General features: G+C 61.1%; 2 protein-coding genes across 2 annotated transcripts in view; one reads left to right on the top strand and one right to left on the bottom strand.

Annotated features, from left to right (window-relative positions):
* Positions 1-622: 622 nt before the first annotated feature.
* On the top strand, positions 623-11,425 carry TRMT10B (tRNA methyltransferase 10B). The gene is made up of 10 exons (XM_038125601.1): positions 623-750; positions 1,089-1,285; positions 5,431-5,499; positions 7,244-7,731; positions 8,254-8,538; positions 9,059-9,211; positions 9,562-9,640; positions 9,893-9,960; positions 10,115-10,238; positions 10,792-11,425. Exons 1-10 carry the CDS (start codon positions 623-625, stop codon positions 10,983-10,985), a joined length of 1,785 nt encoding a protein of 594 aa, XP_037981529.1. The 3' UTR covers positions 10,986-11,425.
* A 146-nt stretch (positions 11,426-11,571) lies between these two features.
* Positions 11,572-17,306, bottom strand: part of FRMPD1 (FERM and PDZ domain containing 1) — a 32,625-nt gene continuing 26,890 nt past the window's right edge. Inside the window, exons 16-17 of the mRNA XM_038125928.1 lie at positions 15,918-16,427; positions 11,572-14,659 (exon numbers count right to left, since the gene is read on the bottom strand). Of these exons, the coding sequence (XP_037981856.1) occupies positions 12,366-14,659; positions 15,918-16,427 (2,804 nt within the window). The 3' untranslated portion in view covers positions 11,572-12,365. The remainder of the gene's footprint in view (positions 14,660-15,917; positions 16,428-17,306) is intronic.

The raw sequence follows: 17,306 nt of genomic DNA, 5'->3' as shown, positions 1-17,306 counted from the left end.
CCGGCACCGAGCGGCGGCACCGGCACCTGGCACCGGCACCTGGCACCGGCACCTGGCACCCGGCACCTGCACCTGGCGGCGGCACCGAGCGGCGGCACCGAGCGGCGGCACCGGCACCTGGCACCGGCACCTGGCACCGGCACCTGGCACCACCATCAGGAGCGACACCTGGCACCAGCACCAAGCGGTGGCACCGGCACCGAGTGATGGCGCCGAGAGCTGGCACTGGCACCGAGTGGTGGCACCGGAGCCGGGAGCTGGCACCGGCACCGAGAACTGGCACCAACACCAGGAGCGACACCTGGCACCAGCACCAAGCGATGGCACCGGCACCGGGAGCTGGCACCGAGAGCTGGCACCGGGAGCGACACATGGCACCGACACCGGCACCGAGCAGTGTCACCAGCACCGAGAGCGACACCTGACACCAACACTGGCACCGGCACCTGGCACCAGCACCGACACCAGGAGCTGGCACCAATACCGGCACCGAGAGCTGGCACTGGCACTGCGAGCTAGCACTGATACCGGCACTGACACCGGCACCAAGAGCTGGCACCGACACCGAGCAATGGCACCGACAGCTGGCACCGAGAGCTGGCACTGATACCAGCACCAGGAGATGGCTCTGGCACCCGGAGCTAGCACCGACACCGAGAGCTGGCTCCGACACCGAGAGCTGGCTCCGACACTTGACATCGGCACCAGCACCGAGAGCTGCACTGACACCGGCACCGAGAGCTGGCACTGGTACCGAGAGCTAGCACTGATACCGGCACTGACACCGGCACCGAGAGCTGGCACCGACACCGAGACCTGACACCGGCACTGACACTGAGAGCTAGGACTGACACCCGCACCAGCACCCAGAGCCGGCACCGACACTGACACCGAGAGCTGGCACCGACACTGGCACCCAAACTGAGAGCTAGGACTGACAGACACCAGCACCAGCACCCAGAGCTAGCACCGGCACCGGCTCCGAGAGCTGGTACCGATACTGGCACTGACACCGGCACCGATACCGGCACCGGCTCCGAGAGCTGGCAGCGGCCCCGGGCGCTGCTCGTCTGCCGTGCTGCTGTCAGGAGCGGGGAGCGCCGTGCCCAGAGCGGCTCGCTGCCTGCGCGGGGCCGGGGCAGCGGGGCCGGGCCGGGCAGCAGCCGTGTGGGAGCCGGGACGCGCACAGGGGCTGAGTGCGAGCTGACGGGAGAGAGATGCCGTGTGTGGCCATTGACGCGTGTGTACAACGCGTGCGGCTGGGGAGCGCGGCCAGCAGCGCTCGGTAGGAGCCGCTCGCTGCAAAATATCACCGACAGGGTCTGTGTGCAAATCACAAACAGGACGGGACTGCCGGAAGCGTGCCCTGAATCCCCAGCGGGACGGGACTGCTGGGAGCGTGCCCCGAGCTGTTTGTCTCCAGCATCACTGTCACTGCGTGGCTGTGACAAGGGGAAGGTGCCAGCAGCTCTCCTCCCCGGCAGCACACGCAGATCTCAGTGTTACAGCTCACTCTGGGAGTGTTTTGCCCGCTCACACGCGGCAGAAGCACACTGACAGCGTTCCAGCCAGGCGCTGCGAGCACACGCGCCTTTGGTTCAGCACTGCTCGCTCATTGCCAGTGCAGTGCTGCTGGCCAGCCTTCAAACACCGTGCCCAGAGCGCAGCCCTGAGCTGAGAGCTGCCTCACCTCTCTCTGGACAGACTCTCCTGCAGCTCAGGGATTATCCTGGACAGGCGCTCGTGCACAGAGCGTCGCTCCAACGCCCTCACTTTTCTACTGCTGGGGTGATTTTTCTGCTGGCCAATCTCATGGCCGTGCTCAGCTCCAGCCACAGCTCTGCTGTCTCCGAGCCCTGCCTTTTGCCGGAGCCCCAGATGCTCACCTGGGGGTGTGTCTTGGTTTGGACAGCCAGGTGCCTGCTGAGGAAGGCAGGAGCCTCCCCTGAATGGAAATGTAACCCTTCCTTCTGAATTGTAATTTTGAAATGAAGGGGCTCTCAGGCAAAGATGTGGGAGCAGGAATAGCAGTTCTTTACTAAGAAAATTAAAAATACAAATGCAGTAGAAAAAATTAAAAACAACCCACTGCCAGAGTCAGAGCAGGAGCTGGCCCCCTGTGGGTCAGGGTGGTGGCACAGTGCCATTCCATGGTGGCTCAGCCCTCCTGCAGTGCCAGCTGTGCTTGTGCTGGAGCAGAGATCCTGCACAAGGCTGGATTTTCCCTCTGGAGCTCCAGGGCTGCTGGAGATGGGCCTGGAATTCCTCTGGGAATGCAGGGGAGGAGAAAGCTGCTCCTCTGGGAATGCAGGGCAGGAGAAAGCTGCTCCTCTGGGAATGCAGGGCAGGAGAAAGCTGCTCCTCTGGGAATGCAGGGGGCAGAGGTTGCTGTGCTGTTCCCAAATCCCAGATTGTATCCAGGTAGGAATGCTTGGCTCCTGCCCTGGGCAGAGCATCTCCCCATGGGATGATGGAATTTTATCAGCCATGCAGGGACACTCAGTGGCCAGGAATAGAAGATAATTAACAATTAATGGCCCATGAACAGAAGGTAATTAATAATGAATGGCCCATGAACAGCAGGGATCTCCTGGAGGGAGGATTGGCTGTGGGAGAGATAAAGAACACTGCCCCATGAACAGCAGAGAACTGCCCCAGCTCTGACAGATTAAAAAAAAAATATAGAATAAAAATATATAGAACAATAAATATAAATAAATAAGTATATAGAATAAATAAATAAAGAATAAAATATATATAGAATAAAATAAAATATAGAATATAAATAGGATATACACGTTATCTTGCAGTCTAGGACAGGGTGTGAATGAGGGCTGTGCCCCTGGGAGCTATGGGGACAGCACCCTTTGCCCTCCCAACGACAATTAGCACCAGGCTTTTACCAAAACTACCCAGGGAAGGTCAGGGTTCCTCCTCCCCACAAAAGCTTTAGTGGACTGTGGATATTTCTCCTTACGTTTTTATAAACATAACTAACGTATTATTTTTACAAACACATTAAATGCCACTACATCTTTTTAAACCGTGTGTCCTGAGGGCGTGGAAGCTGCTGCTGAAACCTGCTTGGCAAAGAGCAGTCTGGAGAGGCCTCCCTGCTGTGCTGCCGTGCTGGAAGGGGCCAGCGAGCGCAGGATCTGGGACAGCCCCAGGCCTCGAGCCCCATGGCAGGACCAGCCCCTCCTCTGGAGTTGGATAATGCCCTTTTCTGACCCACAGATGGGGCGACTGAGAGGCGTTTTAAAGACTTCTATTCCATCTTCAGTCTCAGGAGAAGGGTGAGACAACACAGATGTTGTAATTCACACCAATCAGAAGCTGGCTGTTCCCCAATTCCAGTACACTCTAAGAGTTTCTTGGCCTGCCAGCTTTAGCCACACCATGCTGTGGATGCTTTAAAGCCAATTATCTAAAATTACCCCTCATGGGTCCCTCTGCAGTGCCCCTTTCACAGTTCTGTTTCTCCAAAGTATCCACTCTTATTTGCAAGGCCATCCTTCGAAACTTGTTTCCAGCTCCATTTCTCTCTCAGCAATGTCTGTCCCATTCCATGGCATTTCTAAGCCAGCATTTCTGGTCCCAAGGTTTGCACACTGTGTGGGCCTTCTGCCAGGCTTTGAGAACTCTCTACAAATCCATTCCCCACACTCTGGGTCTATGTCATGCTGGGAGTGCCACTGTGACCTCTGTCTTATCCCCAAAATGTTCCTTCTGTCCCCTACAGCTGAACTGAGTTTCCTCCAAATTATTCTTTGCCCCTAGCATGCTACCCTGCGTCTCAGCCCAAAATGTTCTCAGCCCATCTGCTACTGACCACTTGTGCCTCAGAACTGCCAGCTCAGTCTTGGATCCGCCTCATTCCTGGGATATGTGGGGCACCACGGAGAGACCTGCCCCAGGGACAGGGCCCATGGCAGGCTGCAGGGCCCGGGGGAGGCAGAGTGTGCTTAGGGGCTGGTGTGGAAAATGCCAGTCACTCGGTTTTAAAAGTTTCATAGTAATGAAATGGTTGTGAAAATAGCAGTATAATTAGAGTAATAACAGTTTGGACAATTGGGATCAGGACAATATGAGACAATAAAAACAAAGAGTATAGACAGTCCTGGTGCCTTTTCTGGGCAAAATGAGCCTGAAAAAGGACCCACGTTAACAGAGGATTAACCCTTAAAAGCAGCAGCCTGTTGCATATTCACACACCTCACCCATGATGCAGAAATTCCATCCAAACACAGGATTCTGGCTGGGCAGTGTCAGCTTCTTCCTCTGAATCCTAAGAGGTGGGAAGAAGTTTATTTCTTCTGATAAGGGAGCAATAAATTCTCTGAAAGATTTTGGTGTCCTGTGGCTGCTGTCTCACTGTGAATCCTCTCTTTAAAAAACTATCTTACACAGCGTCGTTTCTATTTTAACATTATGTTATAACCTAAAACTGTATTTAACATGCTACTTAAGAAAATTACCTGGGCAGGTATTGATACCCAAAATACAAACACATGTTCATAGCTTGGGTGCATCCCATTCCCTGGTATGGTAATTAGCTCAAAAGCCATTAAGGATGCACAGTGTGTTCCTTGAAATGGGTCAGTGGTCCCTTCCATGGGGAGGGGTCCCAAAATGAGGAAGGAAATGGAGTCCTCCTCGTTCTGACCTTTCTGCCTTTCCAATGCAAATGTGACAAACGAACCCTTGGTGGAGCTCCCATTCCTTGTCTTCAGTTGGTTTCAGACCAGAGGAATCCCACGATTGTCTTATGTTCCTCGAAGCTGTTTGTCAGTTTCTATATTCTTCATTATTATTATTTCTGTATTCTTCATTCTAAACCCAGCTGACCAAACATCGTGGTGCCCAGCAATCCATTATTAGTTAGCTACTAACTCTTAACTCCATCAAGGCCTACCCATTTATTGTAATTAGCTCCAATAAAGCTTACCTGTCACTAAAATCCCAGCTCCTCTAAAATCCCTAAATTCCTTAAAGTTGATGTCTCAACACAACCCCCTGCCTCATGGAACCCCCTCCTGCAGACACACCACAGCACCTCCAGCCCTGTCCTGTGGGCTGGCAGGGGATTCCAGCCACTGCTGGGGGAACAGCTTTTCCTTCTGTCCCCAGCCTAGGGGATGGCCCCCGGGTCCCCATCCACACACGAATGCTTAGAGAATGTTTTGGGGAGACTAGTAATGCGTACTGCAGTGATTAGGGTAGAATCACATACATGAGCTTCTGCACATGGCAGCATCTCTTGCTTGCAGAGTTTGCTGGGGTTTTCCTTTCCCAGTGAACCTGTCTGATTGAATCCTCTTGCAATCTAGGTCTAATTTTCAAAGTCTTTCGCTTTTGCCAAGGCATCCTGTTATCAAATCTCCTCTGCTAACCAGGCCCAGAGTCTCTCGTGTGTCTTGTGTCCCCCAGCATCCCCACACTGGGCCTGCCTGGACAGCCTGGCGAGCCCTGGGCTCACTCCTCCCGACCTGCACGCAGGTGAGGGGATGCTGATGCTCTGTGGAGGCTGTGGCTGCTGCTGGGCACTGCTGACCCTGCCAGGGGCTTTCCAGCTCCTGCCCTCTCGGAGCCTCCTCTGCTCAGGATGACCCCCAGATGTGTTGAAAGTCCTTTTCCCAGCCCGGCTGTTGAAGGAGTCAGGACTCTTGGGCTGCAGTTCTCAGGGCTGTTCATTAATTGTTATCTGAACATTTTCTGCCTGGCCTGCCGCGATCTGCTCAGCAGCTCAGCCAGGGGCACGCTGCCCTCCCACGGGGCTGCTGCTGTCTGTGACACTAAAAACTACATGTGGACACCCCTCTGGGTGCCCTGGATGGCTCTGAGAGCCTGGCAGGCAGCCTAAGACCCCTGGAATTTCGATCCTAGCCCATGGAACAAACTACCAACTCTGTATGAAGAATTGAATGTCACACAGGTTTAGAGAGCACAGCAGCAATGATCACAGGGTGAGGGAACAGTGTGAGGATTTTGTACACGGGGGTTTGGATTTTGTACAGGGGGGGCTGAGGCTCCAAGGGGAGGAATCAGGGCGGGCCCTGCCCTTCTTCCTTCTTCTTCCTGGCCCCCATGGTTTGGGGGATGCTGGCGCTTCCAGACTGGCCTGGAGTGGACAGTCACTGTCTGGCACAGGTGACAGCTCTGGGAACAGAACTGTACATACAGCACACGTCGTTTTTAGTGTCACAGACAGCAGCAGCCCCGTGGGAGGGCAGCGTGCCCCTGGCTGAGCTGCTGAGCAGATAGCGGCAGGCCAGGCAGAAAATGTTCAGATAACAATTAATGAACAGCCCTGAGAACTGCAGCCCAAGAGTCCTGGCTCCTTCAACAGCCGGGCTGGGAAAAGGACTTTCAACACATCTGGGGGTCACCCTGATAGCAGAGACTCCCAGAATCACCTGTGTTGGACAGTCAGTCTCTAGTCTAGACCAATCTGAAAGTGCCAACATCACCCAGCACCTTCCCATTGCCACAGCCACGCAGTGACAGTGATGCTGGAGACAAACAGCTCAGGGCACGCTCCCGGCAGTCCCGTCCCGCTGGGGATTTGCACACAGACCCCGTCGGTGATACTTACTACAAGCAATATTCTAAAACTACACCTCAAAGGGTTATTATTGCAAAGCTGTTCAAGGCTTGGCTACGTGCAGAAAGTTCCTGTCAAACAGCAGCAACATCCTTAAAGCTTTAATTCAGATGCTATAAACGTTAATTGCAAACAAAGGATGGGTTCAAAGGCCTTCTTCCATGCTCTACTCCCTCAGTTCTTTATTAGAATTCACCCTTTAATTGTCCCCTGATCAGTTTCCACACATCTCACAATCACAAGCACACACCTGCCTGTGTGCACCTGACTGAAACGCAGCTTGGTGTCCCACAAGCATGGTACCAGAATGGGGGATGCAGATTTCCAGAGCTGTCTGGGGGCTGCTGCTCGTGGCCTGGCCAGCCAGCAGTGAGCTGGCTTCCCGCAGCTCCAGCCACAAGCTTGTGCTGGTCATGAAATCCTCCACCTCTTCCAAATCAGAAGTAGTTTTTTGGGATTCATCGCCTATCTGGATTCCAAGAGTTACCCAAATTCCATCTGCTTATGCTTGCCTGTGCAGACACAGCACGATGGGACGGGAAAGGCAGAGTGGCGATACAATAACTGGAATATTACAAAGCAAATATATAAAAGGCAAGGGTGCACGATGGAGGAGCATCCCTGGGAAGTTATCCCCAGCTGCCCAGGCGTGCGCCATCCCTTGTGCGAGCGACAAACACGGAGACAAACGGAGCGCGCCGTCACCGAGCGGCACCGGAGCCGGCCCGCTGGGCGGGAGAGGGGCTCGGGAGCAGCGGGCTCCACCGAGCGGCACCGGAGCCGGCCCGCTGGGCGGGAGAGGGGCTCGGGAGCAGCGGGCTCCGCGGGCAGAGCCGGGCGCGCCGGGGCGGTGCCGCAGCGCGGGGGGACGGCAGCACCGGCCCCGGGCCCGCCCCTTCCGCGCCGGCGGCGCCATGGAGGCCGGGGCGGCGGCGGGCGCGGAGCCGGGCGAGGCGGAGGCGGCGGTGGCCGAGGCCGAGGCGGAGGCGGCGGCGGGCTCGGAGGCGGCGGCCGAGGCGGAGGCGGCGGTGGCGGCCGAGGCGCTGCGGCTGCTGCGGATCGAGCCCTCGGCCGCGGGCGATCCCAGCGCGGCGCGGGCGGGCGACTCGGCGGGGCTGCCGTGCTCGGTGCGTGCTCGGGGCCGCGCTCGGTGCTCGGTGCGGGGCTGGGGTCGGTGCTCGGTGCTCGGGGCCGCGCTCGGTGCTCCGTGCTCGGTTCTGTGCTCGGTGCTCGGGGCCGCGCTCGGTGCCCCTCTCGGTGCTCGGTGCTGTGCTCGGTGCTCGGTGCTCGGTGCCGCTCGCGGTGCTCGGTGCTGTGCTCGGTGCTCTGTGCTCGGTGCTGTGCTCGGTGCTCGGTGCTGTGCTCGGTGCTCTGTGCTCGGTGCCCCTCTCGGTGCTCGGTGCTGTGCTCGGTGCTCGGTGCTCGGTGCCGCTCGCGGTGCTCGGTGCTGTGCTCGGTGCTCTGTGCTCGGTGCTCCGCTCGGTGCTCGGTGCTGTGCTCGGTGCTCGGTGCTGTGCTCGGTGCTCTGTGCTCGGTGCTCCGCTCGGTGCTCGGTGCTGTGCTCGGTGCTCGGTGCTGTGCTCGGTGCTCTGTGCTCGGTGCCCCGCTCGGTGCTCGGCGCTGAGCGCCGTGCCCGCTTCCCCCGGCAGAGGAACGCGCTGCGGAAGCGGCGGCGCTGGCAGCGGGTTCTGGCCGCCCGGCGCGGGAAGCGGCGGCAGGAGCGGCAGCGCCGCCGGGCGCGGCGAGCGGCACCGGCCGGGGCCGGGGACGGGCCGGGAGCGGCGCTCGGCAGCGGCCCCGCCGGGCCCGGGCCGCCGTCCGTCCGCCGCGGGAGGGTCCCGGCTGCGCTGGCCACGGAGCGGCTGCTGGCGGCGAGGGCGGCGGGGCCGCGGCTCTGCGTGGACCTCGGCGTGGGCGGCAGCATGAGCGAGAAGGTGCGGGGCTGCTGGGGGGTCCCAGGGATGCTCGGGGGTCCCGGGACTGCTCGGGGGTCCTGGGGGTTGCTCAGGGGTCCCGGGGGCTGCTCGGGGGCTGCTGGGGGGTCCGGGGCTGCTGGGGGGTCCGGGGCTGCTGTGGGGTCCCGGGGGCTGCTCGGGGGTCCCAGGGATGCTCGAGGGTCCCGGGGGCTGCTCGGGGGTCCTGGGGTTTCTCGGGGGTCCCAGACAGGCTGCTGGGGGGTCCTAGGGCTGCTCAGCGGTCCCAGGGCTGCTGGGGGTCCCGGAGGCTACTCGGGGGTCCCAGAGGCTGCTCGGAGGCTGCTGGGGGGTCCCGGGGGCTGCTCGGGGGTCCCGGGGGCTGCTCGGGGGTCCCGGACAGGCTGCTCTCGGTGTTTGCCCGTCCCTGCTGCGGGCGGGCACCGGGAGCTCGGCGGAGCAGCGGGAGCGGCCCGGAGGCTCCGAGCTCGGCGGGAGCGCGGCGCCAGGCTCGGGGTGAGCGTGTCGCTGTGTCCCCAAGGAGAGCGGCCGGCTGGCGTCGCAGATCCGGCGGCTCTACGGGGCGAACCGGCGCGCCGCTCGGCCCTTCTGGCTGTGCCTGACGGGGTTCGCGGCGGGCACGCCGATCTACGAGCAGTGCTTCCGCATGAACGACGGCTTCGCTGGCTACCTGGTGAGCCTCTGGGGCCGGGGAGAGCCAGCCCTGTGCTCTGCTGCTGAGGCGGGACGAGGCAGTTGCTGCTGCTCTCCCTTCCTCAAAGCACCCCGAGAGCTTCTGATGAGGGGAGACTTTAATGGAGTTCTTTGGGTGTGTTGATCAGTGCCTAGAACAGAAGCATTGTCCAAGTGAAAAGGAAAAACCCAGGTCACTGGAGAGCTGTAGGATCTGCAAGACCTTCAGCAGTTTGTGTGTCCCAAGCAGCAGTGTCAGGCCCGGGGTAGCTCTGTGGCGGGGAGGGGGCTTTGCTCTGGCAGATGTACCTCAGGCTGACGGGCTGCCCCACTCTGTCTTGTGTTTTTGAGATGGATACCACTCCAGAGAGTTACCTGGACCTGTTTCCTGTGGAGGCCATTGTTTATCTCACTCCTGACTCTGAGAACGGTGTGTATTTCACTTTAGGAAAGGGAGAACCAGGGCCAAAGGCTGACTTTTGGGATGTTCTTTTTGAGGCCATTCCGTGCCTCAGGGAGGTTGCTCCTCACATGGGCTGAGCCATACCGTGTGCTCACATCTGGCTCTGGTGGCCCCTGTGTGCCCCAGGCTGCAGCCCGGGGCGGGGAGGCTCTGCCCGGGGCTGTCCCGGGGGGTGGTGTGCTGGGAGAAGCCGTGAGCCGGCGCACCTCCTCTTTGCAGTGCTTGAAGACATCGATCCCAGCAAGGTGTACGTGCTGGGAGGGCTGGTGGACGAGAGCATCCACAAGGTGCTGCCTGCCCCGTGGGCAGCCCCGCCCCGCTGCTGGGGCTGCCTCCCCCCGGCCCTTTTCCCTCCAATCCTGCGCCCAGCAGCGAGCTGGGAGCGGCAGCGCGGGCCCCGGTGCGAGGCCTGTCTGTCTGTCTGTCTGTCCGTCCCTGCAGCAGCTGACCCTGCGGAGGGCGCGGGAGCAGCGCCTGCAGACGGCCCGGCTGCCCATCCGTGAGTACATGGTGAGAGCCCCCAACTGCAGGAACTACCACTCCGAGACGCTGGCCATCAACCAGGGTGAGGGGCTCGCGCGGGGGCTGGCTCTGGGGACAGGGATGGCACTCCCCAGGGCTGTGCCACCTCGGCCAAGCCTGACAGTGGCCGGCAGGGGCGGCGGTGTCCTGTGCCCCCATGGGCTGGCACGCCTGGGCACAGCAGAGCATGAGCTCGTGCTCCTTCAGCTCTCTGTTGGTGGCTGCAGAGGGCCAGCTCCTCAGTGTTTTCACCCCTGACGTGAGGATTGTGTTGCCTCTCCGTGCACAGACGGGGCTGGGGGGGCTCCGTGTGCCCAGGGGTGGGGTCTCCCTGCCTGGCAGTGATAGCAGGTGTGGGACACTGGCAGGTGGCACGTGTCAGCCAAGACAGGGGCACCTTGCTCTAGTTGACACAGCTACTGCTTTGCCCAGAGCTCCCTCGAGTCCTCTCCAAAATACCTGTGTGCCCCGGGTGAGCTGCCTCAAGCAGGTGTTGGGTGGGGGACCTTCTCTGGGTCAGCTGTCAGCACCCCCCGCGTGTTCAGTGTGGCACCGTTGTCACAGCACACGTGTGACCCAGCTGTGTGCCCTGACAGTGTTTGATGTCCTGTCCACCTTCTACGAGACACGGAGCTGGCCAGCAGCTCTGAGGGCTGGAGTTTCCTCTGGGAAGGGCTACGTGCTAGCGGACACAGCAGACCAGGCGGAGACCCCTCAGGGAGCCACTGCTGCCCAAGCAAACTCTTTATTTCGTGGTGAGGAGCTGCGCAGGCAGGAAGCACCAGCGTGACAGCTGCTCCCAGCAGTGTGACCACCTCGCTGGAGCAGCACCTTCTAGCTCGGGACCGCGGTGCTGGGCATGGCCCGTGCCCGGGAGAGGAGAGCCTGGCAGAGCCTGGGATCAAGGGAAAACTGGCAGCGATGCAGCTTTGCTTCTCTGCAGCTCTGTGTTTGTGGCTCCTGCGCTTGTTCTGAGGCGGGGAGGAGAGCTTTGAGGCGTTCTCTTCATTGAAACAGAGTAAGGCGAGGTCAGGATTGCAAAGCTTTTGGGCAAGGGAGACACCTGCCGTGGGACAGGGCAGCGCTGCTCCCGCCGGGGAGTGCAGCACGGGGAGCAGCTCCCAAGGGCACCGTGTCCCAGCAGCCCAAACCCGCTGAAGACCCGGCGAGCTGCTGAAGCCTGCGGCTAGTTGTGCGTGTCTAATATAAAATAAAAGGTTTAGATCCCCATTGTGTCCCTACAGTTACTGATGAGCGGTACCTCGTCGCAGCTGGCACGCACAGCTCCCTGAGCCCCGCGGCCCAGGTGCCTGGGCTCGGCTGTGCCCTGCACAGAGCAGTGCCAGGCACAGCAGGAGTGTGCTTGGTGCAGCTGAGCCGGCGCGTTACCTCAGCCATCGCTGCCAAAGGAGCCCTGAAGCCTCACGGCCGGTGGCAGCAGGACCTGGAGGTCGCCTGAGGTAAGTTAGGTTATGTGTTTTCATTCCTCTCTCGCAGCGCACCCTTTCATTGTGCCCGAGTGCGTGCGACAGTGGGGCGAGCAGGAGCAGTGGGGGGCTAACCCAGCTTTGAGGTTTGACCCAAGCCAGGGCTTAACCTGAGCTCAAGCCACCACCGGTGCCTGCTGCTGTGCCCTGGGGGCTCTTGGCAGGCTGGGAGTGGCGATGATCCCCGTCAGCGTCCCCGAGCCAGGGGACAGTCCTGTCCCCACGGTGCCGTCACTCACGCCCAGCCGTGCCCCTCAGCTGCAGCCCCCCACAGCTCCCCGGGGAGAGGCAGCCACCCCCCAATATCCCCAGGCAGCCGGCCCCGGGATCACTGCGTTCCCCCGGCCGCCGCGGTGGAGGAAGCCGCCCCACACTGGCCAGGGCGGGGTTGATGTCCCTTCAGTCCAGAGCCTGCCCGAGAGCAGCGTGAGCGAAGGGCGGGCTGAAGGGCTCACAGTCATCCCCACGCGTGGCAAAGGCTGCTGAGACAGCTCCGTGGGACCGGCCACCCGCACAGGGGACGAGCCCTGGGCAGGACACACACAGGTGACAGTGCTCCAGGAGCCCCTGGGGCACGGCTGCTCCTGGGCACGTCCTGCCACATCGCCTGGGGGACAGCCTGAGGGCACACATCTGGGCTCGGTCCCCCACCCCCGGGCCCTGGTGTGCCCCCTCCCCGCCCGTCACAGCCACGGGGACGGCCTGAACTGCTGCAGGAGGCAGAGGATGGCAGCTGCTAGGGCCGTGTGCTGGCGGGCGAGGAGCTTGCTGCCCAGCTCAGGGCACACCTGCCCGTGGAGCTGCTGGTGCACAGCCTGCACCAGCTGCTGGTAGCTGCCCACCACGTCCCCCAGGGCAGCCCCCAGCTCCTGCTGCCGCTGCCTGCAGCGCCGGCAGTGCGACACCTGGAAGCAGGTCACGGCCAGCTGCACCAGGCGGTCGAAGGTGGCTCTCAGAGCACGCTGCACCTCTGTGAGAGGCTGCTCCGCGCTCAGCAGCGCTTGGCAGCTGGACAGCAGGTCCCGGGAAGCCCAGCCCAGGGCACCCTTGCTCTCCACGCCCTGCTCGGCGCACTGGTGGTGCAGGTGGGTGGCCTGGCTCCCACAGAGCTTCCCCACAACCTCCTGCAGCTCCACGGTGTGGGCCAGGAAGCGGGAGAAATCCGCAGGGCTCGTCCACGCCTGGTCCTTCAGCTGCCCCAGCACTCGGAGGTGGGGGTCCTGCCCTGCCGCGTCCCCAGCCACGGGGGCCGGGACGCCGCTCCCAGGGCTCCCGGCGAGGCTGAGGCTGCTGCAGGGCGGGCTGGTGAGGGGCCCCGGCAGCTGCGGGGGGCTGGCTTCCCGCTCCCCCGGGCTGCGGGGCTGCGGGAAGCAGCTGATGTAGGGCAGGCGGCAGCCACAGCTGTCCAGCCCCGGCGGAGCTGCGGAGGGGGGCAGAGGGGTCTGCTCACCCTCCTCGGGGTTAAAACAGAGGAGCGGGTGCCGTGCAGCCCCGCGGCCCGCTGCTCCTTTCCCCGGGGGAGCTGGGACCGAGGGGATGCAAAGCCCGGCAGGTGGAGGCGGGCAGGAGCGCGGCCCCAGCCCCGCCGGCTGCTCTCGGGGCGGAGAAGCCTGTGCGGGCTGCGGCTGCGGCTGAGCCGCGCTTCCTGCGCCTCCGGGCTGCCCTGCCCCTGGCTCCGAGCTGCTCGCCCGCTCCTGGCCGGAGCCGGCTCCTGCAGGGCGCGGTGGCACCTTCCCGCCGCCAGCACCGGCCCCGCTGCACCCGCGGGTCGCCAGACCGGCAAAGATCTCCGGGGGGTCATCCGCCGTGTCCTGCAGGCTGGGGGACACCGGGCTGGGGGACACCGGGCTGGGGGACATGGGGCTGGGGGACACGGGCTGTGTCCTCACGCCGAGTGAGAGCCAGGAGAGGCGGCTGAGAGCCCCCGAGGCGCTGCTGCGGTCTGCCAGGAGCCGGGCTGCCCCCGGGAACCCCCCGAGCCCCTCGGGCAGCCGGCACTGGGCCTCCCCAGGCACCACCCTGGCCTGGGGCACGGCCCCCTCGCAGCTGCTGCTGGCAGGGCCCTGGCTGTCAGCACGGCACTGGGCATCGGCATGGAACTGACCATCATTGAGGCACTGACCATCATCGTGGCACTGGCCATCGGCATGGCACTGACCACTGGCACTGCCCTGACTGTCAGCATGGCACTGGCCATCAGCACGGCACTGACCATTGTCACAGCCCGTGCCGCAGCTCTGGCCACCGCCTTTGCTCTCCGGACAGGCAGCCAGGGACGGCTCCACCCTGGCCGGGGGCAGCCCCTGCCCCCGGGCCGGCTCCCGGGGAGAGGCCGTGCTGGGGCCGGGAGCCGGCGGCGGCAGCAGGGGCTCAACAGGGCGGCTCGCAACAGCAGAGGGCACAAGGCTGTCCTCGCTCTGACCGCCGGGATCTGCCTGCCCTGGGCAGCCCTCCTGGGCAGCCCCACCCTGCCCTCGGGGAAGGGGCTCCAGGGACAGCAAAGCGGGGTGCTGTGGCTGGGGGCTGCTGGCCTCCTCCCCACGCTGGCCAGCAGGATGGTGAAGGTCCAGCGGGGGGGAAGCCAGCCATTCCATCACCGAGTTTGTCCCCGCGGCGTCAGGCTCCGCGTCCATCGCAGCAGAGCAGGGCTCTGTGCCAGCAGGGTCCCCCTGGGCCTGGGGGGCTGCAGGAATCCCCCTCTCCTCGTCCTTCCCCGGGTCCTCTGCCGAGGGCTGGGTGGGTGGCCAGGAGCAGCAGCGCTGTGGAGAGCCCGGGACAGCTGCAGGGAAGCTGACCTGGGAGGTGTAATCCGTTTTCAGGAAAGACCTTCTCTTCCTCAGGCTCTTGCTGCAGGCCAGCCCCTTCTCCTGCCCCTGCTTCTCCCCCGTCGACGGGTTCTCCCCCAAGCTGTGGCACCTCAGCCTCTTTGGGATGCAGGAGGAGTCCTCTGCGCCCTCCCGGGATGCTGTGTCATGGCCTGATGGCAAGAGAAAACATGGAAATCAGGAGGCAGCCCCGGGCAGCAGAACACCCTCATGCCCACACAGCGGGCAAACAAGCTCCCGGCCCAGGACTCGGAACCACAGGCACTGGAGTCCAGCAGCAGTGCCTGGCTCCCCAGGGCAAAAGGAAACGGTCTCTAGTGGTCAGGAACCTTTGTGGAGTGGGGTGTCAAGAAGAAGGCAGAGGCTGGGTGTGTGGCTGCAGGGACGGAAGCCCAGGGCTGGCAGTCAGGGAGCAGCCTCACCTGAAGGCAGGTGTGGCCGTCATTCCCCAGGGGAATGTGGGGACAGCAGCAGCCCCCCGAGAGCACTGCCCGCAGCTGCAGGCTTGTCACCACACAGAAACACGGCCAGAGGCTCCCAGCGGGACATTCGGGTGGCAACAATTCCCACAGTGACAGTTTTCTGCATTACTGTAAAAGCCAAAACTGTTCTGAGGGCGTGAAATAATTCCTAAGCGGTTCTGTTAATACTGGAGGAGCTGATTCCTTCAGGAACAAGAACACTCCCATTCCTGAGACAACACAGTGGCCAGGGAGCTGCCCAGCCCTGGGAATGCTTGACCCAGCTCTGAAACTCTGACCAGAGCGTGACCCTCGATCTCGGGGCTTCATCTAGCAATGTTTCACAGGTTCGGGAGATTCCAGAGCGCCTCTCCCCTGAAAACTGACTTGTCCCAGCACCCAGTGCTTGCACGCGGTTACAAATCCCCCTGCAAGGGCGTACTCATGATATTTTAGGAAAATCCTTTTGTCAGGATTTTCTTCTCCTGAGAAGCTGAGGGGCCTCAGGAACAAATGCAAACAATTTACTGTCTGCTGCTGTGGGATGCAGCAGGCGCTTCCTTGATTGGTCCATGTTGGATGTTTCTACTTAATAACCAATCAAGGAGGCTGGGCCAGGCTCTGGGAGCCACAAACTTTCGTTACACATCCCCTTCTACTCCTGTCTTACTTTCAGATGTATCTTTTTTCTCTGTTCTTTTAATGTAGTTTTAGTGTGGTTTTTAAATGTAATATATATGATAATATAATAGACCAGCCTTCTGAAACACGGACTCAAAATTTCTGCCTCTTCCCCCATCCTGGCTGCCCTGAAAACCACACAAGGCTGCTGAGGAGACCGGGGGCTCCGAGCTGCTTCCAAAGCCCTGCAGGGGCTGCACAAGAGCGGGCAGCGGAGCCCCCGGGGGCAGGGGCAGCAGCAGGGGCATCCCCCGGCCCGGGGCTGTACCTGCCAGCGCCTCCGGCGGGCTCAGCCTGTCCGCAGCATCGTAGAACTCCTCCTCGGAGCTGGAGTCGCCGAAGCCCGGCGGCGGCCGCAGGACGAGGTCGCCGTGGCCGGAGCCGCGCCCCGGAGATGCGCCGCCGAGCCCCGCCGCGGGCAGCCGCGGCCCCGGAGCCGCCCGGCCCCCGGACACCTGCCGGAGGCAGGAACAGTCCCCGGTGCCCGCGGCAGGCAGCGGCACGGAGCTGCCGGGGGAGCCGCTCAGCTCCCGCGCGGTCGGCGCGCACAGCGGCAGCAGCTCCGGCCGGGAGGAAGAGCATCCCTCCTCTTCCTCCAGCGCGTCCACGGAGTCGCTGGAGCCGCTGGTCTTGACGCCGCGGCTCTCGCTGGTGGCCGAGTCGGACGCCTCGGAGGCGCTGTCGGTGGCGGGGTCGCCGCCGCGGGCCCCGGCGCAGCCCGAGCGGGGATCCAGCTCCCAGGAATCCTCGGAGTCGCTGCACGCCCGGGATTCATACCCTGCGGGGGAAAAGCCCGTGCTGGAGGCGGGCAGCGCTCAGCCAGACCCCGCGGGCAGGTGGGGCTGGGGATGCTCTCAGGCCAGGGCAGCGCCCCAGGGCAGCTGCTGAGAGCAAAAGGTTTTAAAATCAGAAAATTCGGGGAGTTAGAAGGAAAGCTAGAGTTAGCAGGACCCTGCAAAAATGTTAAAAATAGACTCTGAAAATGTTAGGCTTTGTGTTTGCCGGATCATGTGAAATTGCACCTGTGTAACCAGTATGTGATAAATCATATAATTGCTAGATGTGATGATTGTTTAGTAATTAAATATTATTATTTAATCGTAAGAAGAATCATGAGGAAACTACGTCAGAAGCTTGAGGGGGGCCATGAGGAACCCATACCTGGATGAAATCAATGCAACAGAACAATGTTCAATAATTAATACGAAAGTTATATAAAGATAGAATATAAAAACGTGTTCATCCCGAACCCATGGCGGGTCAGATTTGGGCCAATAATTAATATGTAGTTATAGAATGATATGGGTATAAAAACGTGTTTGATAAGGGTATAAAATGTGTTTGATAAGGGTATAAAAATGTGTTTGATAAGGGTATAAAACTGTGCTCATCCTGAACCCATGGCGGGCCAGATACAGGTCAATAATTAATATGTAGTTATAGAATGATAAGGGTATAAAACCGTGTTTGATAAGAGTATAAAAACGTGTTTGATGAGGGTATAAAAATGTGTTTGATGAGGGTATAAAAACGTGTCCATCCCAAACCCATGGTGGGTCAGATTTGTGTCTGTGCACCCCTGGCACCCAGAGCTCTCCAGCAGAAGCTCCTGCATGCAATCATTCCGTGATTCCGTGCTCCTGAACGCTGACACTGC

Source organism: Motacilla alba, chromosome Z (genome assembly GCF_015832195.1).
Source record: "Motacilla alba alba isolate MOTALB_02 chromosome Z, Motacilla_alba_V1.0_pri, whole genome shotgun sequence".
In the NCBI taxonomy this organism is placed as follows: Eukaryota; Metazoa; Chordata; class Aves; order Passeriformes; family Motacillidae; genus Motacilla; species Motacilla alba.
The sequence above is the reverse complement of the archived record's forward strand: the minus strand, read 5'-3'. Positions and strand labels throughout refer to the sequence as shown.

Bases quoted from the DNA above. Each gene is read 5' to 3' on its own strand.
- TRMT10B (XM_038125601.1), top strand. From the start codon at position 623: ATGGCTCTGGCACCCGGAGCTAGCACCGACACCGAGAGCTGGCTCCGA. The intron at 5,500-7,243 runs GTGAGGGGATGC...AGTTATCCCCAG, and splicing joins TCCTCCCGACCTGCACGCAG to CTGCCCAGGCGTGCGCCATC. The intron at 9,961-10,114 runs GTGCTGCCTGCC...CCGTCCCTGCAG, and splicing joins TGGACGAGAGCATCCACAAG to CAGCTGACCCTGCGGAGGGC.